The sequence below is a fragment of the Salvia miltiorrhiza genome, chromosome 6, assembly GCF_028751815.1.
Source record: "Salvia miltiorrhiza cultivar Shanhuang (shh) chromosome 6, IMPLAD_Smil_shh, whole genome shotgun sequence".
NCBI lineage: Eukaryota > Viridiplantae > Streptophyta > Magnoliopsida > Lamiales > Lamiaceae > Salvia > Salvia miltiorrhiza.
In genome coordinates, this window is record NC_080392.1 from 32,823,991 (window position 1) to 32,846,862 (window position 22,872).

Below are 22,872 nucleotides of genomic sequence, written 5' to 3' on the forward strand. Positions count from 1 at the left end.
TATACCCTTCTTCTTTGTAAACTCTATAAATACCTTTGGTCATTCACTGTAATAGGCATAGTCTTTTGTGAAATAAGAAATATAAGTGTGCTTCTGCAAATACCCTGAGTGTTCTACAAGTTCTACAAGTTCTCTGCCACCTGAATAATCCCGGAACACCCGGATCCGAGCTACTCAGGTTCTCATTTCTCCATTAATATGTCATTAGAGGATAGTGAAGGTTTTTATTTCACCAAACAGAAAGCAATAAAGAACACGAGATTTACGTGATTCGATTGTAAAGATCTACGTCCACGGGATTGCAGGGTGCTTTCACTATGTATGCGGAGAAACTAACAACTTACTAAGAGTATTGAGAGTTAGATGATCTAATAGTGAGAATATACGCCTCTATTTATAGGCAAGATATTAAGAAACATAAATAGAAAAAGACTTTGCCATCGAATCCTATTCAAGTTGGGCTTTCTCATGTTTATCCGTGTGCAGTCATCTTGATCTTGAGCTTGAATTCTCCTCGAATTGGGATCCTCTTGTATTCTGATAGACATGGAGCAATCCCTACGTTTCCGGGTTGATTACAGGGTGAACAGGCCTATTCCGAGCTATTTACCGTCTGCCGGGTCGAATCGTCCCTGTTTTGACCAAATCAATCCTGTCTGAGCTAAAATTAAGCATGTACTCGATATTAACATCAGATAAATAAGAAATGCATATTTTTATCTTCACCAATAAGTAATAGTATTAATTTTATATAAATATAAAAAATAAAAATATTTACCGTGCATTGCATGAATGCAAATACTAGTTTGGGTGTACGGTACACTGGGGTCTACAGGATATTTTGTGTTAACTAAATTGAAGCGTTTGTATCTCCCGCGTCTCATTTCTGTATCTGGGTTAATTAATATCGCTTTTTCACCAACAATTTTCGCGGGGTTTTCTCTCGCTTCTGTCTCTCCGAACAATGGACGCAAATTCTGTGGAGGACCTTTTGAAACTGGTATCTGTAAATTCTCAATTACGTTTTGATTTAACTTTTAGGAACCTCAATCTAATCTTCTTCAACTTTCTCTATTTTGATTGTGATTTTACTATTTCTTCTTCTGCGGCTGGTTCCCTTATTTTACCATTTGTTTTGATATGCAGCTTATTTCTTCTGCGTTTCGGAGATGCCGCATGTTAGATGATCTCTGCAGATTATCGGTGTTTCTTAGACCTAGGCGGCCTTCAGTTCTAATTTCAGGCACATATTCATCTATTGTTGATTTTGGTTACAGTAGATATTTATATAGAATTAAGCTACTAATCCAATTTCAGTAAAAAAAATAAAAATAATTACAGTTTCGCAGTACGGAAAACACAATTCCTTACACTTTTGTGAAAAGAATTGCTCAGTAGTTAATGGTGTTATAACATTTTGAAATTGTTAAGTGCGCCGATGACAGTTGCAAGAATTGCAGAATGTCAAAAGTAGATTTGTGAACGATTAAAATGTTTATGAGCTTCGGTCTCTAGACCGTTTCATTAAACTTTTTGTTTTATACTTCAACAGTATCTGATACAGGCACTGGAAGCATTTTGGAGGAATTTAGTGAATTGAAATTCGAAAACAATACCATTTTGTCTGGTAAATGGGGTAAGTAAAGCAATTGTCATTGATAGGTTCCTCATGCTCGAGGAGAACTTTTCTCATCCATCTTAATATGTTTGACAACTGGATAGTATCCAGTAGATTAAAATTGTGTAAGCTTGACAATACTAATCCTTTTAATTTGTGTAAACCTTAGTATATCTGGCTAATTATATCCCATATCTTTCTCCTTTATTATTGGTCTTAGAGAAACATTAAAATTGAGAGGGTGATGAGGGGCGGCTGCTGATTGGTTTGGTCAATATTGACATCTGCAGGGAATATTGTACTACATGTTAACAGCCTTAGTAGTATTCTGAGTAAATCATGTAGAACTAACTATTTGCCACTCCCCCCTAAATGTTTGGCATTATTTTGCCACTATGTTAGAATAATGGTCTGATAACTGATAATTGATGTCATTTTTTGCAGATGGAGTTCTTTCCATAATGACCACAAGTAAGTTTCACTTAGCATATGTTTCTATGACTAAGTATTAGGCTAATCAAAGCTTTGATGGACACTGACACATGGTCAGTAAGGTTTTAATGAATTAAATGGTCTACATTTTGGTTATATTTTCAATGTCAAAATTATCAAATGAACTGTAAGGGATGCAGTGCAGCTTTAGATTGAAGTTTTGAACAGAAAACTAGATGGACTAGTAACTATTCTCCATTATTCCCGTCCTTGATCGATTTTTCTCACTGAAGGCAGCTCTGACAGAGAAATACATCACTTAAAATTTGACTTCAAAGAAGTTGTTTCCTCAAGAAGATTGGTGAGACTATCATCAGCAACAAAGAATGGTGCAAAATTCAGGCAATCTGTTTTCTCGTCTTTCACGTGTCTAGTTTATTGTCTACCATGCAAACATATTTACATTTTGGTTTTTTTTTTCAGCGGAACTGAAGTATCATTATCCTTGTATGAAGAAATAGACGGTCTGGTAACAATGTTATACCTCTTTCTTCAAAAGGTTATATACCTCATTTATGTTGTTCAATTGGCGTCTTTACTAAATCACTTATTGCTCATAGTCAGCTCACTTCCTTATGTTTGTATGCAGATTCTTCTTCTGAAAGCATTTGTAAGTTCAAATTACCTTTTTACATTGTCCATGTTTCATATAGTGTTCTACTCATATATACTTTTCTTCCATGATTTTTTAAGTTTCAGTGGTGCATAAGTCATGACAACTTCTATGTCCACACTGATCATTACGTATATAAATCAAACATCCATATCTGTTCAACCTTTCCAAATTCATCGCTTTTTCCCTCATTCACAGAATCACATTTAATAGGAGTAAGCATTATTGTCCTCAATAGTTTTAGAATGGTAATTTAGTTTGATGTCTATTTGACAAAATCTATTATATATTTCTTTGTTATATATAAAAATAAAATCACTAAAAGAATGTATGTCTAAACACTGAAATGGTAGAGTGGCGTTGTAGATTGAATTGCTGCTATCTCTTTGATGGTAGTTCATCTGCTAACATGTTTGTCATTTGTAATTTATACAGAAAATTGCAATTGAACTGATAGTTGAATCTGGTGGTGGTACAAAATCGTTTTTTCTGCAAAATGGGTGCAGCACCACAGCTATGAATGCTTCAAATATTCACAACCTGATGTTGGGACTAGAAGAATATGTGTCCAAGCATGGGAACAAATTTGCTGAAGCTTGCCACTCTTGCTTCTCAATTGGGTCTGTTCTAATGATTAAAGTTCAATTTTATCCTACAATTGGACTTGAGATACTTTTAACTTACGGAGAAATCGATCGAGATCTTTGAAAATGTGGAAACTTTTTTATTTGATACTCCAAAATGTTCCACACTTCTGAAAACTAAATCCTCCAAAACTTGAGGCTTAGGCTTAATAATACACAATCCACCTGTAATTCAACACTAACTGGGTCTCAGATATTTTTATTTTTATGTAGAAATTCGGTGTGGTTTGTTCTGATTATCTAATCTGCGGTGTAATTAAATAACAATAGATAAGATTGTCTATTGACTGCCAGAACTCGAGAGAAATTGCTTTAACCGTTCTCCTTGTGCATGAATCATTGACATCCCTTCATGCTACTTATTTGTTTCTTTAATATCTTCTCTCTTATTTGAGCTTCTCTATTTTCACTTCAGCAATAGATCTAACTATTCATTTCAGAAAGAGACTTATTTTTCAAGGTTTCAAAGAGACCCTTTGAAAATGTGATTTCATGTTCCCACTCCTAAACTTAGGTCCAAAATAATTGTGAAATGTCCTTCGAATTTTGTTAACCTTAGCTTATGCTCTCCAGTCTCCGACCAGAGTCTTTATTGGTTATATTCTTAAGATTTCCTACTTCTTTGACGATTTTGGTGATAAGGTTTCCATTTACCTTATCTGGAACTGATCTTGCAAAATTTTCAGAAAGAATCTCAAAGTTGGTACTGGGATAGCTTGTAGCAGAGAAAACCAGCAAAATTCGGGACAGGTGATGGAAGTCGTAATTATCATCAGCAATATATCAATGTCAGATCAATCTTCCTGCTCCAGGTTGTATGGCCGTAGAACAGAGGTTGTTCTGATACTTATACTGTTGCCTCCTTTTCACCAACTTTTTTTTTTTGTTTTGAGGGGTCCTTTTCACTAACTAACTCCCTTTTTTTCTTTAAAATTGACTAAAGCCCCCTTTTCCCTTTTATTCCGTTTCATGTTTTCTTTGGCAAAGATGAGAAATAAACTTCTGAATACATATGGTACTTTAGTTTCATGTTTAATACTTTGATTTCTGTACGTAGGTGTTGTACTTCAGAGATTTCGCACCCTGCTCAATGCCACAACCATCTCTTGAAGCATTGAACAGCATTGACTGGAAAAATTATGGATTAGTTTTAAAAAGTGTTGGAGATCAAGATGGCATCACATTGTTAGAGTGGGAAAACTTACCACCATGCTCGCACATTGATATTGCGCTACACATATATGATAAACAATATCCTCAGGAGAACTATATGCAGCTTATTCTTACTTTATGAATATTGTAAGAAACAAAAAAAATGTGGCTACATTGCTATCTCCCTCTATGCATATCTATAGTGCTCGTTTTTCCTCAACATGATCCAGGACATTGCCTTGCTCACGCAGCAATAGAATTGACAGGTTCCTTACCAGAAAAGCTCTCAAGCTTGCATTAACTGACCTGAAGAAGAGGAACGTAGGAACATTACTCAGTGAGCGTGCTGTCAAGGTATAATAAAGATATTCTGTCTACTTGTATTCTACGTGAGTTATTCAAGCAATATGATAGAGTGAAGGGATTGAGATAAGCAGATAACAAGACATGAAAGAAATAAATTGAAATAAATATTGAACAAGGAAAATTAGAGAGTAACCCACCTTTTGCAAGGCCTATAGCGAGAATACTGTCCCAAACTCTTCATGCGAGGCCTACAGCAGAAGCTGTCCAGAATAATACTGCAACGATAATCTTAACCCTAACTCAGTAATAACTATTTAAAGACCTACGAAAACTTGAGACTTGAGGCCCAAAAAATATTTTAGAGCCCACGTAAAAACCTTACCCATTACTTTATTCTAGCCTTAAATAACTTAAGTCTAAATAACTAAATAAATTAAAGAAAAATGGATGTTGTCGTTCTCTCTGTAGGCCTCGCAAGAGGAGGATTACTTTCTGTTTTTCCTTTTTTGATATTTATTTCAATTTATTTCTTTCAGTTCTGCTGTTATCTATTTATTTCAATTCCTTCACTCTATCACAATACCAACTTTCCTGCTTTTATTAGAAACAAGGTAATCTGTTACTCCCTCCCTCCCATTACAAATATCTCATTGTTTTTTGGGCACATATATTAAGCAATGTGTAACTAGTAGATAAAGTGAGTTGATGAAGAGAAATAAATTAATTAGGATTTGTAAAAGTAGGTGTAGAGAGAGAGTGGGTGCTGGGCCCATTGGTTAATTAGTGTTTTAATTATTTATCAAAAAATGAATGAGACATTTCTAGTGGGACATCTCATTATGGAAACTGGAACATTTGCAATGGAATGGAGGGAGTATGTTTTTCTAGCATCAATTACAGTTGCTTAAGCTTCTAGGTGCATCAACAACCGAGTGTCCATATTGTGAATAGAATGTGAGCTGTTAGATTCTCTTCAGTATTATCCAAATAATCCTGATATGGTTTAAAATTGCTCCTGGACCATAGCATACTTTCTCCTCAGAGTTCATGAAGGGCTCAAAAGTTTCATATGATTTGGTAGAGCTAACAAGTTGTTTGAAAGGATAGTGATGCTTAAAAGTAATTTCTTCATAAGAACTGAATCTCGTATAATGCTTCAAACTCTACTTGATTTAGGTTCTGTTATTTGAAATCTACCTTAGTCACTGCTCTTTCTACATGAATTTTCGTCCCTGATTATGGTCGTTGAAGTCTCATTTATATTTTCCTTGCAGATATGCAACCATGCACCTGATCTTGCCAAATCAATCTCAGGTCTGATCATGTCTTCACTTGACTTGGACTTCAAAAGAGAGTGCTTTTCTCTACTTGGGCTGCCATCTCCAGAATCTGAGAAGGATATCATTGAGAACTGTATCAAAGATAAGATCATTTCTGTCGTTGCAACGAACGACAGTGGTGGTCGGGGAACCAAGGAAGCTCCGGTTCTTTTCAAGCAGGGATACGAGGAGGAATATGAAGGTGCAGGTGAGTATTTGGATACATAATAGGGTCCTACTTTCCTGAGGCACTCACATATATAGAATGACTGCTTTATCTTGAAGATGTGAAATTGAAGAATTTGACGACGGAAATTGAAGATGTGCACTCCATTATAGTATGATATGATTTCCCGATCAAAAAAAAAAAAAAAAGTATGATATGATTTAAGGCCATCATTTAAGTTTCAGATTTACCAATTGTTCATTGACCAATTGGCCCATACCAATACAAACTAAGACTATCCCCATCAGTGACTTTCTCTCAACCCAACCTTCAATTAAAATATTCATTTCTCTCTCTTCCACATACACAACCCAACCTTTATCTTAAATCTACTCCCATTAGTAACACTCACATGACCTTTATCTTTTTTTATTTTGTTTTATTTTTATTCTTATATTAATCACAATAATTTTAAAATATATTTTAAAAATTAAAATAATAGAGAAAAAAATAAAATAAAAAAAATTAAAATTTACTTGATCATACAACAAAAATTACACGAGTAAAACAAAATTAAAAATACATAAAATAAATTACAAATACATATAGGAAATTAAAATTACAAGTACAATAGATGCAAATTACATATTCAATTAGTCGTGCCGAATTTTGCCCATATATGCTCAATTAAATCCTTCTGAAGAGCTTTGTGAGTCGATCCCTGTTGATCATGTAATTAGACAAACTTGCAATTCTGTCAGTTGAGTAGTGAATAGATACATCTTCATCTGCAGGTAAATCCATCAAAAATTCTGTGGGATCATAATAGTTTTGGTATGTGTCTCGTTCATCTTACACTATCATATTGTGCATGATGATACAAGCCAGCATAATTTTTCCCATCAAAATCCTATCCCAAATGAGACAAGGACGTCGAATAAATGCAAATCGAGCTTGTAGAACTCCGAAAGCTCTCTCGACATCTTTTCTTACAACCTCTTGGTGTTGAGCGAACAACTTGTGCTTTCGGAGCACTGGACTTGAAATTGTCTTAACAAATGCAGCCCAAGAGGGATATATGCCATCAGTGAGATAATAAGCTCTATCATTTTGACGACCATTGACCACATAACTTATATTAGGTGCTCTACCTTCTAAAATATCACTAAAAACGGGAGATCGATGAAGTACATTGATATCATTGCACGAACCTGGAGTTCCAAAGAACGCATGCCATATCCATAAATCATATGATGCAACAGCTTTCAAAATGATTGTTGGTTTTCCACTTCTTCCTGCATATTGACCAGCCCAGGCAGTAGGACAGTTCTTCCATTCCCAATGCATGCAATCAATACTTCCAATCATGCCGGGGAAACAACGTTGTTCTCCAACATAGAGTAGTCTTTGCAAATCTTGTTGATTGGGCCTTCTAAGGTATGTGTCACCAAAGCAAGAAATGATACCTTCTACGAAATGAATGACAGCATCCCTCGTAACTGTTGAACTCATTCGTAAGTATTCATCAACAGCATCGGTTGCGGTTCCATAAGCCAACACCCTCATAGCTCCAGTGCATTTTTGTAGTGGTGAAAGGCCTTGCCTACCAGTGCAATCGGGTCTCTGTTGAAAATATTCGTCGTTAGCAGTAACAGCATCTACTATACGAAGAAACAATTATTTTTGCATGCGAAATCTACGTCGGAAGAGCTCCGGAGTATACGTTGGATTAGGGACAAAATAATCACTCATCAAACGTTGCTCACCAACTTCACGTTCCCTATCACAATACCTTTTTTTAGTGGTGGAAGAAGAAGTTCCTAAAATAAGATTGAGATTGTTTATGAGCATATCGTCAATAATGCGATCAATTTGACGATTTTGTTGATAACGTCGTTCTTCCCATTCATCTGAAGATGAAGATGAAGATGAAGAAGACATTTTGGCTTTAGAATGAGTTAGGTACTGGATATGAGGTATGTTATATAGAAAAATAAATGCAGTGATAAAATTTAATTTAAGTTGTTTGACATCTGCATGTGAACCATTGTTGAGACATTTGGATGCATGTGAAATGGCAGGACAATTATTAAGTGTGCATGTGAATGATAAAGATTAAAGTATGCATGTGAATGGCAGACATTAAAGTATGCATGTGAAATGTCAGAAAATGTGTGATAGAAAATTATGATCACGTGAAGAGTGTCAGAAAATTGTGATCATGTGAAGTGTGCATTATGATCACGTGAAGAGTGTCAGAGACACTTGCATGTTCAACAGTTGGATTGAAAATTCAAACAAATTACATAGAACAATGCAGAATTGAAATAACATAAATTAAAATTACACCATTGAAACATAAATTAAAATTACATAATTGCAAAACTACTTCGGAAATAAAATGGCAATGAGTTGGCTTTTCATCTCTTCCTCTTCTGCAGACAAATGGTCCTTCGCCAACAATGCGACCAACATTTTCTTTTCCATCTTCAGAGAATTCATTTTCAGCTTTTCACGTTCCAATTCAATTTTAGCAGTCATTAACTCATTTTCATGATCTCTACTAAGTCTCAATGCACGGATTTCTTCATACATTTCATTTGATTAAGATGCCATTGCCTTACCTTTTCCTTTCCTTTTAGCTTTATCTCTACCTGTAGGACGAGACATAGTAGATCCGCCAGTAGTTGGAGTTTCTGGATTGGACGGGATAAAGTAATCACCATCTTCAGAAGTCTTAGACCTTTTTGTGCTGCCACCACTTTCTTGATCATCACCCACTTCATTGATTGCTAAGTTCCACTTCGGATGTTTACTCATAACTGTAGGCAATTAAATTTATAGCCTATTAAATCCTACCATGTGGAAATTACAAATTAAATCTGAAATTATATATTTTGGAATTAAATTAAATATAATTCCAATATTAAATAAATATATAATTAATATTTGATTATGTGGATTTATTGACCAATCAGAAATTGACATGTGGAATATCTACATAAAATATTAAATATTTTATGTAGATAAATACAAATATTGAGGAGCCAATCAAATCGCGCCACCTCAGCCCTAAAAGCCCAATATGACAGGCCAAAGCCCACAGCCCACTCCATTCTTCACCTATAAATATGGGTCATTTGTGGAGTCAAAGAGACAGAAATCATTAGAGAGCTCAAGCATTGAAGGAGTAATTCACTACAACGAAGTCATCTCCAACAATCAAGGCGTTCTTTGTGGAAGCAACCCAAAGCTCAAGTCAAATTCAACGCTCGATCCAGAAATAAGGCGTAGGCCCTCTGCATCAACGTTATAAAGTCCAAAGCTCAAGGTTCAAGGCGTTCTACAAGGAAGTCAACGAGTTCTTCATCAAATTCATCCAAGTCAACGTTTGATTCAGAAATAAGGTGGAAGCCCTCTGGATTGACGTTATCAAATTCAAGTCAACATTCAAGTTCGAGGAGATCAAGAAATTATATTTCCCTCCAAGGATTTGAAGAAGTTTGAAGAGGAGAATCAGAGGATTAAAGTAGAGAATCGCAACCCGCATCAAATTCATTTCAATCCATATATTTTGGATTTGTACACATTTTTGTATTTCATTAAATTGAATACAATAAAATTTGTGTTTACAAATTTTGGCACGCCCGGTGGGACTTCTCTACCTCTCATCTCTCCTCTTCACCAACAACAACTCAAGCAAATTCAAATGGAGAACAAAGCTTCAAGTGCTGCTCTAAACATCACTTTGGAGAACATTGGTGTTATCACTCGAGGCAAAGCTAGGCTATTGGAGGAAATTTCCAGGTCTGCTTCAGCAAGTGAGGAGTATTCAGCCGCTAGCTACTCTCTTGAAGCTCCCGTCATGGTGACAAATGCTTCTACTCTGGAGGAACAAATTGCTGGCCTAGCTAAGCTTGTTGAAAACATGAACAAGCATATATTGGAGCAAGACGCCAAGATCTCAAAGCTCATCTTAGAGAAAGGAGAAGGAAGTCGAGTGAATGACGAGAAAGATGAAGAAAGTGATGATTCAGAGTCTTTCGAAAAGCATCGCGAAGAAAAGACACCTCCTAAGAACATCGAAGTCTCTGCCGATGGTTTCATTCAGATTGATCAACTCAAGGAGTTTATTGAAGGAACGATGAAGGCTAGTGGTAACTCGAAGTCATCCATGATCTACTCTAAGCCTTACACTAAAAGGATTGACCAATTAAAGATGCCTTTTGGCTATCAGCCTCCCAAGTTTCAACAATTCGATGGAAAAGGCAATCCTAGACAACATGTGGCTCATTTTGTTGAAACATGCAATAACGCTGGCACCTATGGAGATCATTTGGTCAAGCAGTTTGTTCGCTCACTCAAGGAAAATGCTTTTGACTGGTATACGGACTTGGAGTCAAACTCAATTGATAGTTGGGAGCAACTAGAGCATGAATTCCTCAATCGCTTCTATAGCACTAGAAGAACTGTCAGCATGGTGGAACTCACAAGTTCTCATCAATTCAAGGAAGAGCCAATGATTGATTATATCAATAGATGGAGAAACCTCTGCCTCAACTGCAAAGACCGATTATCCGAATCATCTGCCATTGAAATGTGCATTCAAGGGACGCATTGGGGCTTGCAATACATCTTGCGAGGAATCCAACCTAGAACATTCGAAGAACTAGCCACTAGAGCTCATGACATGGAATTAAGTATGGCGGCAAGCGGAATCGAAGGGCCACCAATCCAAGAGCCTCACAAATTCAAGCAAGAATTCAAAGCTAAAGCACCGACAAAAGAATCTATGGCAGTGAAGGCAACATCTGTGCAATTTCCGAATAAAGAAGTTAGTCAGGAAGGCAACCAAAATACCTCCAGGGATAACCAAAATTCTTCCCGAGATATGGGGCAAAGAAAGCTTACCTTGAAGGAAATGCAGCAAAAACAATACCCATTCTTAGACTCTGATGTTTCAGGAATTTTTGATGACGTGCTCAAAGAAGGACTTGTCGATTTACCAGAAATGAAGCGACCAAATGAAGCAGGACGAACGGATGACCCAAAATATTGCAAATACCATCGATTGGTTGGACATCCCATACATGATTACTTCATCTTCAAAGACAAAGTTATGCGATTAGCTCGTGAAGGAAAGATATCCCTTGAAGAAGATTGTGCTGCTGCAAATGTCGCCGCCGGTGACTTGAATGACATAATAGAAGGTGTTGGAGCTCTGTATGATACATCCAATCAAGTAGATGAAGAATTCAAGCTAAATATCAATGAAGATGATGATGTCTTGGCAATCACATTCTCCGATGAAGATTTGCAGCTTGGATCTGAACCTCATAACAGACCATTGTTCGTGAGTTGCTACACCCAGGAGCAGAAGGTCAATCGAATTCTCATTGATGGAGGCTCGGCGGTCAACATTTTACCACTAAGGACTTTGAATCAATTGGGGATTCAAGTGGACGAACTATCAAATAGTCGATTAATGATTCAAGGTTTCAACCATGAAGGACAGAGAGCTCTTGGCACTATAAGGCTGCGATTGCTAATGCAGGATATGGATTCGACGACGCTGCTTCACGTGATTGACGCTAAGACCTCCTACAACATGCTTCTCGGTCGGCCATGGCTTCATGAGAATGGTGTTATTCCTTCAACATTGCATCAATGCTTCAAGTATTATCAAAATGGTGTTGTAAGAAAAGTGGTTGGTGATCAAAGACCGTTTACGGAAGCAGAGTCACACTTTGCTGATGCAAAATTTTATTTGGAGAGAACTAAAGTCACAATGGTGAAAGATGATACACCGCATGATGAGTCGGGATCTTGCCAGGAGAAGAAGGTAGAATCATTTTTGGAGATGGAAGGATTCACAATGCCTTTAACGAAGATTGATGCCAAGAAGCCAATTCTCCAACCGCTTGAAGAGTTTGTCCGACCAAAGAAAAATGGCACCACAGAGTACGGGGATCTCTCAGACAAAGAACTGTCAAAGTACTTTGGTCCGAAGGCATATACACTTCTTGTGAATGCTGGATACAATCCTCAAGAAAGCTCTATGTCAAAGTCAAAGACCAGTTACACGAGCCAAAACCCCAAAGCAGGCTTGGGGTATGCAGTACAGAGTCCCATTCGTATTGCCATTAAAAGAGCTACTAGTAACTATGCCAGCATCCAACAAATCCAAGAATATTCAAGCATTCAAAGAGTTTCTGTTTTCAAAAGGATAGGTACAGGAGAAGTTCAGCGAGCATCTATCTTTAAAAGACTTGGCAAAGGCAAATCATGGAAAAGAGGCAAGACAAAAGGGAGTTATGGACTGCACATGACAAAGAAGCTAAGGAGCTCGATCCCTTCTCGTATGAAAAGATGTACCACTTTACTTGTGACATGTGGGAGAGAATTGAAAGCCAGAATGAAGACTGTTATCCTTACAAAGACGGTCGAAGACGAAGAAGATAGAGAAAGTATAGCCTCTTCCGATTCAAAGATGCTCGAAGACGAAGAAGATAGAGAAAGTGTGGCTTCATCTTACTACACTACTAATAGTGCTAGTAATCCAGTTCCTCATATTGCTCAAAGTCAAGTGCGTCGAGAAATTGTAAGTCTCATTAGAAGTTGGGTTATCACAACAAGCGTTGCAGAGAATATGGTCTTCATACACCAGAGAAAGGGAAGAATAAGGATGTGTGTTGATTTCAAGGGTCCTCGCCAGCAAGATGAAGATGTTGCCACATCAAACCATATCACCTCTTGCGAAGAAATACTAGTTGAAAAGGAGAATGCACGCTTGCACCTCAAAGAATTGGAAGCATTGGATGAAAAGAGATTGGAAGCTCAGCAAAGATTGGAATGTTATCAAGCTCGCCTTTCAAAAGTCTTCAATAAGAAGATACGACCATGCTCTTCCCAAGTTGGAGATTTGGTACTTGCTGTGAGAAGGCCAATTATCACCACTCATCGTGTTGGAAACAAGTTTGTATCAAGATGGGATGGCCTATATGTCGTCAAAGAAATCTACACCAATGGGGCATATAAACTGCTCTCGGAAGACAATGTGAGAGTTGGACCCATAAATGGGAAGTTCTTGAAGCGCTACTATCCCTGAAACACAAAAAAAAAGATAGCTCCTTGACGCACGAGCCTAAACTGCATGTTACTCCTGGCCCATATGAGTATAAACTATGTACGGCACCCACCAAAGAAAGTGTATGTGGTTAAACTACTAAACTTCTCCCACCAAAAGGTAAATTATGTGGTTAAACTATTATATGCTCCACTTTGTCTATATAGTGGTAAAATAAATAGTCACTCCTGGCCCGCAAGAGTATAAACTGTGTACGGCGCCCCCCCATCAAAATATAAATTGATCCTTGAACTACGTTTTGACTTGATCCCTTCGAAAGGGTACGTAGGCAGCTTAGATATCTCTAAGTTTAGTCATGATTTGGAGTTGTTCATCCTTCAAATTTGATGAGTAAAATGAATGGTTGGCATATTGATTGTTATGCTTGGATGTTGAAGTTAAATGGTACATTAATTCATAAGAAACAATGAATGTTGCTTGAAAGTTATGAAATAATACAAGTGAAGAGGCAAGTGACAAAACAGGTCCAAACCTTCAAAGCTTTTTCTTGATCAAATTTAAACTCCGCGTCTCCACATCTAGCTTCAACACACTTTGAAAGAGCTCTCTCCAATCTTCAAGTTGATTCTTGGATGGTCTCTGAGCTCGAGAGTTGTGCCTTCGATCTTCTTAAACTTGATCTTTGAGCTTTATGCGCCGATGCGGAGTGCTTCCCCTTGCTTCCAAAATATACGCCGATGCGGAGTGTTTCACCTTGCTTCCAAAGTATGCGCCAATGCGGAGTGTTTCGCCTTGCTTCCAAAGTATGCGCCAATGCGGAGTGTTTCACCTTGCTTCCAAAGTATACATCGATATGGAGGGCTTCGCCTTGCTTCCAAAGTATGCGCCGATGCGGAGTGCTTCCCCTTGCTTCCAAAATATACGCCGATGCGGAGTGCTTCGCCTTGCTTCCAAAATATACGTCGATGCGGAGTGGTTCGCCTTGCTTCCAAAGTATGCGCCAATGCGGAGTGCTTTCCCTTGCTTCCAAAATATACGCCGATGCGGAGTGTTTCGCCTTGCTTCCAAAGTATGCGCCAATGCGGAGTGTTTCACCTTGCTTCCAAAGTATACATCGATATGGAGGGCTTCGCCTTGCTTCCAGAGTATGCGCCGACGCGGAGTGCTTCCCCTTGCTTCCAAAGTATACATCGATATGGAGGGCTTTGCCTTGCTTCCAAAGTATGCGCCGATGCGGAGTGCTTCCCCTTGCTTCCAAAATATACGCCGATGCGGAGTGCTTCGCCTTGCTTCCAAAATATACGCCGATGCGGAGTGCTTCGCCTTGCTTCCAAAATATACGCCGATGCGGAGTGCTTCGCCTTGCTTCCAAAGTATGCGCCAATGCGGAGTGCTTCCCCTTGCTTCCAAAATATACGCCGATGCGGAGTGTTTCGCCTTGCTTCCAAAGTATGCGCCAATGCGGAGTGTTTCACCTTGCTTCCAAAGTATACATCGATATGGAGGGCTTCGCCTTGCTTCCAGAGTATGCGCCGATGCGAAGTGCTTCCCCTTACTTCTAAAGTATGCGCCAATGCAGAGTGTTTCGCCTTGCTTCCAAAGTATACATCGAGCTTTAAGCTTTATGATGCCTAGGAGTGGAGTAGAAGCACACGCTCACCATAAGTAACAACTCCTTGAACCGGTAGTAATGGAGTGGAAGCACGCACTCGCCCAAAAGTAACAACTCCATTAGAACTAGACTCGAGCAATCCTAGGTCCAAGCGCATCCAAGACCTCTTAAAGAATTGAGTCATCTGGTCCACATAGAAGCACACAATGAGAAAGATGTAACCAGCAATCTTTAAAGGCAAGACTCACAATGGCCCAGATCCGAGCGCACCCAGAATCTGAATAAAAGCCAATTGAGAACCACCTAAAGGTGCAAGGTAAACATCATCCAAACCATATTGAGAAGCTCCGATGAATAGATGAAAAAGTCCATCAATTTGTATAAGCAAAAATCCTCGGTTGAATGCACTCGATCAATAGTTGAAGTGAGAGTTGAAGTTGGGGCAACATAAAACTCTTATATGAAAAAAAACTCCACGGCTTCTCAATGGATGCGTGCAAAATCTCCACTTCCTACAAAAAAAAAAACAAAAAGGAAAAAGTCGCAGCATAATCTTGACGAGTGTAGGAAATAGATGCCGCACAGGATAATTTTGAGAATATGGAGAAACAGATGGTTGACCATAATCGGTGTTGTTGCTGCTATCATCCATCTGCATAATTTGATTGAGGAGTCATTAAAGATTGCCTCGAACTCCCGCCGCTGCTTCTCTCCACGCTCGAATGTGATCAAGCAAAGCAACTCCCTCACCGAGTACAACCCCACTCCATCCCTCCGTGCTCCAAGCCGGTTCCGACTGCTCCCGCGCCCGCTAAAAAGAAGCCAATGACTGCTGCAAAACCGAAGCCTGAATTCCTCCATCACCGCCATCGCTGAACAGCTTCTTGTACAGCGCCTCCTCCAAATACTTCTTCGACGATCGCTTCCCGAAGGTCTTCTTCTTTGCGAATTGCTGCATAAATGTCGACGCCATTGATGGTAATCCGGCGAGTTTAACCTCCAAGCTCCGCATTTGTCTCCCTAGCTGGAAGCACAACACATTCTCCGATGGATAGCACCAGCGAGGAGAGCCGCACCGCCGCCGCTTCTGGGGATTGTCGCTACGCGCGCAGCTCCGGCAAAACAGGGCAGCAACAAGGAGCCCATCCCGCCGCTGCTTCTCTCCACACTCTACTTCATTTAAAGTCAAGTGATTATATATTGGATCTCCAGTTATCTGTGAAAAACAATAATAAAAAAAATCGCAGCAAAACTCGATAGAAAACAAGCTTGAAGTTGATTATTTTTCTGTCAGACAATTCATCGAACATATGGAGGGCAGACTACAGAAACAGATTTCTTACAGTTATGGGAAGAAGAACTCACCAAGATTCAACCCCAACGCTGTCAACGAAAGAAAATTGAAAGAGGAAGAGGATTTCTGCGATCCAAGCTTGAGTTTGTAGAAAAAAAAAATATGAACTTTAGCACTCTATATATAGTGCTAGTTCCCTACAATAGTTAGAAGTCTTTACTTGGAGATAACCTACGAATTCTTATCAGAGATAGCAGCTTATAACCTTGAAGAATCTGAAATTTGGAATTATTAGTTCGGTTGCTGCGTAATATATATGGATAACTATAAGATGAGTTCTTATTGTATATGATATCCACAATTATCCGCAAGAAGATAGGGACGCAGCAGGAGCTTTATTATTCATAATCAGAAGAAGATCTTCAGGATGCAAATCGCTTCCTACAAGAAGAATAACAAAATTGGAGTCCTGTTGGAAGAAGACTTCTATTGCAGACAAGTTTTCTGCAAAATAAGGTGTGGGTTGATAACTTGAAAAAAAATAAAGAAAATGAAGCACGCTGCTTTCTTTACAAACACATTCAAATTAGTAAAGAATAGACCTACGTGGCTTTTGGTATGGATCAAATTGGTATATAGCCCAATCATGTTGGCGCAAGCTTGGCTTGATTAAAAGATTATGGCCTTAAAAAAAATGATTAGTAGAAAACGCATTTCTTTAATTATTTTGGGGCAAAATTCAATTGATGTGAAATGGACTATCTATATTAAATAGTCTCATTCTTGGATTAAATCAAATTTACAAATTCAAATTCAAGAACTCCTAAATACGAGTATAAACTATTTACAAAGTCATATTCAAATTCAAGAACTCCTAAATACGAGTATAAATTATTTACAAAGTCAAATTCAAATTCAAGAACTCCTAAATATGAGTATAAACTATTTACAAATTCAAATTCAAATTCAAGAACTCCTAAATACGAGTATAAACTATTTACAAAGTCATATTCAAATTCAAGAACTCCTAAATACGAGTATAAACTATTTACAAAGTCAAATTCAAATTCAAGAACTCCTAAATATGAGTATAAACTATTTACAAATTCAAATTCAAATTCAAGAACTCTTAAATATGAGTATAAATTATTTACAAAGTGAAGCCCAAATTCAAGAACTTCTTAATATGAGTTTAAACTATTAAATAAGTTCGAGACTCGTCCATTTCCAAAGACAAGATGTCCATGAACAAGTCTCGTTGGGGCAATTTGTAGGCAATTAAATTTATAGCCTATTAAATCCTACCATGTGGAAATTACAAATTAAATCTGAAATTATATATTTTGGAATTAAATTAAATATAATTCCAATATTAAATAAATATATAATTAATATTTGATTATGTGGATTTATTGACCAATCAAAAATTGACATGTGGAATATCTACATAAAATATTAAATATTTTATGTAGATAAATACAAATATTGAGGAGCCAATCAAATCGCGCCACCTCAGCCCTAAAAGCCCAATATGACAGGCCAAAGCCCACAGCCCACTCCATTCTTCACCTATAAATATGGGTCATTTGTGGAGTCAAAGAGACAGAAATCATTAGAGAGCTCAAGCATTGAAGGAGTAATTCACTACAACGAAGTCATCTCCAACAATCAAGGCGTTCTTTGTGGAAGCAACCCAAAGCTCAAGTCAAATTCAACGCTCGATCCAGAAATAAGGCGTAGGCCCTCTGCATCAACGTTATAAAGTCCAAAGCTCAAGGTTCAAGGCGTTCTACAAGGAAGTCAACGAGTTCTTCATCCAAGTCAACGTTTGATTCAGAAATAAGGTGGAAGCCCTCTGGATTGACGTTATCAAATTCAAGTCAACATTCAAGTTCGAGGAGATCAAGAAATTATATTTCCCTCCAAGGATTTGAAGAAGTTTGAAGAGGAGAATCAGAGGATTAAAGTAGAGAATCGCAACCCGCATCAAATTCATTTCAATCCATATATTTTGGATTTGTACACATTTTTGTATTTCATTAAATTGAATACAATAAAATTTGTGTTTACAATAACATCATTGAAAACAACCAAGTCTTGGAATTTACTGCCACCTGCTTCATAAATTGAGTGAGCTTCCATCTCTATATCTTTCTGGCTCATTCCACTTCTTTTTCTAGCATTTGCTTCTTTGCAAGCAGCAATCCACTTGTTTGCATTTTCATTAAGTCGTTTAAAACGACCTTTCATTGATTCGATATTCCTTGGGCCGATCTCATCTGGATTTTCTTTTTGAGCTTCATGATACATATTCTGCACACGTTCCCACATTGTCGCCCCTCTTTGATTTTTTCCTTTTTGCTTATCTTCGCTAACGCAGATCCAAGAAGACATAAGCGCTACATCTTCTTTCACGCACCAAGCTACATTTTTTGCAGCTTTCTGATTTTTCTTTGGGTGTTCGACATCTTGAAATAAATTCCGAGAGATATTTTGTGAAATGGGATGTTCGTGAGGGGTAGAAATTTGGTTGAGGTGTGGAGAAAATTGAGAATTCTCGTAGTACTGAGAATTTTGAACATATTCTGGATTTGAAAAATTTTGAGGGTGAAAAAAAGATCCAAAATTTGAATAATAATTGGGGTAATTTGGATCCATGGCTTCAAAATGAAGATAGAAAATAATACTATTGAAAGATTGATGAGAAAATAAGGATATTGAAGTGGTGTTGATGAAAAAAAATTGAAGTCTATATATAGAATTTTTTTCCTAATTTTTAATTTTTTTATATTACAATAAACTATTAAAAAATAATATTTAAAATTATATATTTAATTAAGTGGCACCCAATGAAAGGGTGCCACATAATCATGACTTTCTCACGCCTCAAAGGCGGTGAACCGCCCAAAGTCACCAAGTCTTCTCCAATTTCCATTTAAATTTATAAACTCACTTGTTTGTCTTATATGGTGACACTCATGCGAGTGTCACCGATGTGAGTAGTCTAAGAGCATCCGCAACGCACCTACTCGAGTGCCTACTCGAGTAGAGCGTTGCAGGGGGGGCTACTCGAGTCTTCGAGTATGCACGATGGGGGGAGAGGGAAGGCGCGTGCAATGCACGCGCCTTAATTTAATAATAAAAAAATATAGAAAAATTCGAATTTTAAATTCAAAATTTGACTGTTTTTCCTCGATTTCCGTGCTTTGACCAATTGGCCCATACCAATACAAATTAGTGTGTAACCCGTCGAATTTCATCGGTATCATTTAATGTTATAATTTATATAAAAAAAGATGTAGAAATTATTTCATAATATATTTATAAATTATGGAGATTATTCACTAAAAAAAAATGTTAATATGTCATGTCAAACTATTATAATAAAAAAAAGGTTTGCATACATGTAAAACTAAAATATAAATATTTCTTAAAAAGAACTTCCATCCACTCTTTTAATAGCATCTATTTTACCTGCAAAAAATCCATAAAAATGAACAATATTTTTAAAATTTAATAATAAAGTTATTTGAATAATAATCATAGAAAGTTTGTTAAATCTCTATAGCATGACATAAAAAATAAAATTAGAAATGATATTCAAAATTACCTCATAGTTTATTGAAAATTTCATTGTACACAAGTTACATAGTAAATATGCGCACTAATTAGTCTTTTTGATCTTAAATCTATATAATAATACCCGCTAACTTAAATCCGACCATCATTTTTGTTGAGGCTCTAAATTAGTGAAATCTAATGAAAAATCGAGAGAAATAAGTTCATTAGGAAGCAGATTCAACAGGAAGGCCATCTCTCTTTCTTACATAAGCTTTGCTCTTAAATTTGAACTTGTTTATAAGTTTAGGTACTGAGGGAGAATTATCTCTCCATTTACGTACTTATCACCTAAAATCATAAAAAAAATAGTGAGCATGCATAGAGAATGATAAAATGTAACACAATATCGTGTATATGTCAATTTAAAAGAATGACCAGCCTCCATAGTCGTTATTCTTAACATCGATATATGAATCACTAATCAGGCAAAACTCACAAAACTCCATGTACGTTAACATCCAATATTACAGAATAAATATTAATATAAAAAATCTAGTTGTTTCTGAAAATTCCTTATCATTATGATTCCACCCACCTCTTAAATTGACATGAAAATTCAGAACCCCTAATTTCAGAAGAAGCAACATCAAACACTATACCCTACTTAACTTAAAAACATCAATGTATTTATTTTCATTTATCAGCAAAATGTCAAATAGAGATAGTAGAAAAGTCTCCCTAGAGGATATACAATTGGTAAGTTTTCTGGCTTGATCCGTTTCAAATGCTTTAATTTTGGTTTGGTCCGTATTTCATAGGGATTCTTTTCTTTAAAAAAATATTTGTAAGAACAATGATAAAGATGACATCTGTAACACCCAATATATTTAGATTTATTATAGCGTAAAATTTTGAAGTAGCCAAAATGAAGTATGAACCACAATTTATGGCCACACATTGAAAAAACATAAAATTTAGCCATTTTTATTGATTTGGACGTTTTTACCCTTAGTGAGGCGGACCGAGTAGGATCAGACACGCGGGTCGCGTGCCGGGTCGGGTTAGACACTTATGGCACTATTAGTGCCATAAGTGCCAAGATTTTACTTTGGTTTTATTTTGGATTTTCGTTGGCACTTATAGCACTAATAATGCCAAAAGTGCCAACGGAAATCCAAAACAAAACGAAGTAAAATGGTCATTTTGGCACTTATGGCATTAATAGTGCCATACGTGCAACAGAAACAACAGTAATAGAATCAAGAAATCATAAATGGATCATCTAAACCCTAAATGGATAATCTAAACCCTAAATCGAACATCTAAACCCTAAATGGATAATCTAAACCTTAAATGGAACATTTAAACCCTAAATGGAACATCTAAACCCTACAGGGAAGTGTTTAAAATGGTTCTTTTGGCACTTATGGCACTATTCGGAAATCCAAAATAAAACCAAGTAATAAAATGATGCGTATGACACTTATGGCACTATTAGTGCCATAAGTGCCATACGCGCAGCGGGCGCTGGCTTTTCCCCGTGAGCGCGCAACTCACCTATAAGCTTCTAGCGGCCGCGCAATCATCCAGCGGTCGCACAATCACCCCAGCGACCGAGTAAAAAGGGCAAATTAGGCATACCACCTAATTAATGGCCATATTTTGATGTTTTAAGATTAGGGTCCAAAAATTGATTTTCAATCTTCATTATGACCATTTGACTACATTGTTTCTTTATTATATAGGTTAGATTTCTAGTATATTCTTTTATAACTTAATTTAAAAAAAGAAAGAAAAATTAGATGATACATATAGATATGCACCATTAATTTTATCAAGATTATTATTATTATTATTATTATTATTATTATTATTATTATTATTATTATTATTATTATTATTATTATTATTATTATTATTATTATTATTATGATTATTATTATGATTATTATTATGATTATGATTATGATTATTATTATTATTATTATTATTATGATTATTATTATTATTAGTATTATTATTATTATTATTATTATTATTATTATTATTATTATTATTATTATTATTATTATTATTATTATTATTATTATTATTATTATTATTATTATGATTATCATTATCATTATTATTATTATTATTATTATTATTATTATTATTATTATTATTATTATTATTATTATTATTATTATTATTATCATTATCATTATCATGTATGTTTTTATATGCTTTTTTTTTTGTCTTTTTTTTTTCCTTTCATGTTGATTATACATGTTCAGCCATGTAAAAATACATGTTCAGAATTTTAGCCACGTTGAGATACATGTTCAGCCATGTAGAAATACATGTTCAGAAATTCAGCCATATTGAGATACATGTTCAGGGGCTTTCAGTTTGCCCATCAGATTATCAATATATGTGTATGACAATGTGAATTATTTGCATGTTTAAGCGTATGTGAATATGTGCCTGGTTCCTCACTGCCCTTTATCTTTTCAGTTTTGCAGTTCTAGAGTCGAGGTGACCATGAAAATCAAGAATGACTAGAGATTATGTACTTCCATAGAAATTTAAGTTGAACTTATACATTTTAGTTTATCATTTTATATCATGTTATAACTTTAGTTTTGGCAAGATGATTTTTTTAAATTAGTTTTAAACTTTTGAAATTTATGGAATTTCAATTTTCCATCTTTAACACTTCTTAAATTTTAAATCGTAAAGTTATGAAAATTGGGGCGTTACATAGTGGTATAAGAGCGGGTTCTACGTTCCTGTAGACTCGTGCCCTTAAAAAAATATTTTGCTTTAAAAAAGGTTTAAGTAAGCTTTAAAGGTTAAATAAGTCTAGTCATTCGAAACTCATGTGCTGCATCGATTCCTGCTGAAATGGAAATTTTATTGAGAAAAAAGAAACAAAGAAAAACCTTGAAAGCACAGGCACAGACAAAGGGTCGAGCCTCAGGAAAGAGAGCTCAAAAACACTACAAAGGGAAAAAAAACACAACTGA

The 22,872-nt window shown here is 36.4% G+C and overlaps 1 protein-coding gene across 2 annotated transcripts; it reads left to right on the top strand.

The window, feature by feature from the left end:
- Positions 1 to 843: 843 nt before the first annotated feature.
- Positions 844 to 22,497, top strand: LOC130989105 (type 2 DNA topoisomerase 6 subunit B-like). Of its 2 annotated transcripts, XM_057913065.1 has the most exons (13): positions 844 to 1,000; positions 1,147 to 1,243; positions 1,553 to 1,636; positions 2,063 to 2,089; positions 2,344 to 2,452; positions 2,534 to 2,609; positions 2,700 to 2,720; positions 3,159 to 3,343; positions 4,054 to 4,201; positions 4,425 to 4,618; positions 4,750 to 4,873; positions 6,100 to 6,352; positions 22,361 to 22,497. In XM_057913065.1, the coding sequence occupies exons 1-13, from the start codon at positions 965 to 967 to the stop codon at positions 22,372 to 22,374; spliced, it is 1,368 nt and encodes a 455-aa protein (XP_057769048.1). In that variant the 5' UTR covers positions 844 to 964; the 3' UTR covers positions 22,375 to 22,497. The 2 variants fall into 2 exon arrangements, with proteins under 2 accessions (XP_057769048.1, XP_057769047.1); XM_057913064.1 differs by lacking the exon at positions 22,361 to 22,497 and having other exon boundaries at positions 6,100 to 6,485.
- Positions 22,498 to 22,872: the final 375 nt, after the last annotated feature.

Excerpts from the sequence above, each read along its gene's own strand:
- LOC130989105 (XM_057913064.1), top strand. The coding sequence starts at position 965 with ATGGACGCAAATTCTGTGGAGGACCTTTTGAAACTG. Across the intron at positions 2,610-2,699 it reads TATACCTCTTTCTTCAAAAG|ATTCTTCTTCTGAAAGCATT; the intron begins GTTATATACCTC and ends GTTTGTATGCAG. Across the intron at positions 4,619-4,749 it reads CTACACATATATGATAAACA|GACATTGCCTTGCTCACGCA; the intron begins ATATCCTCAGGA and ends AACATGATCCAG.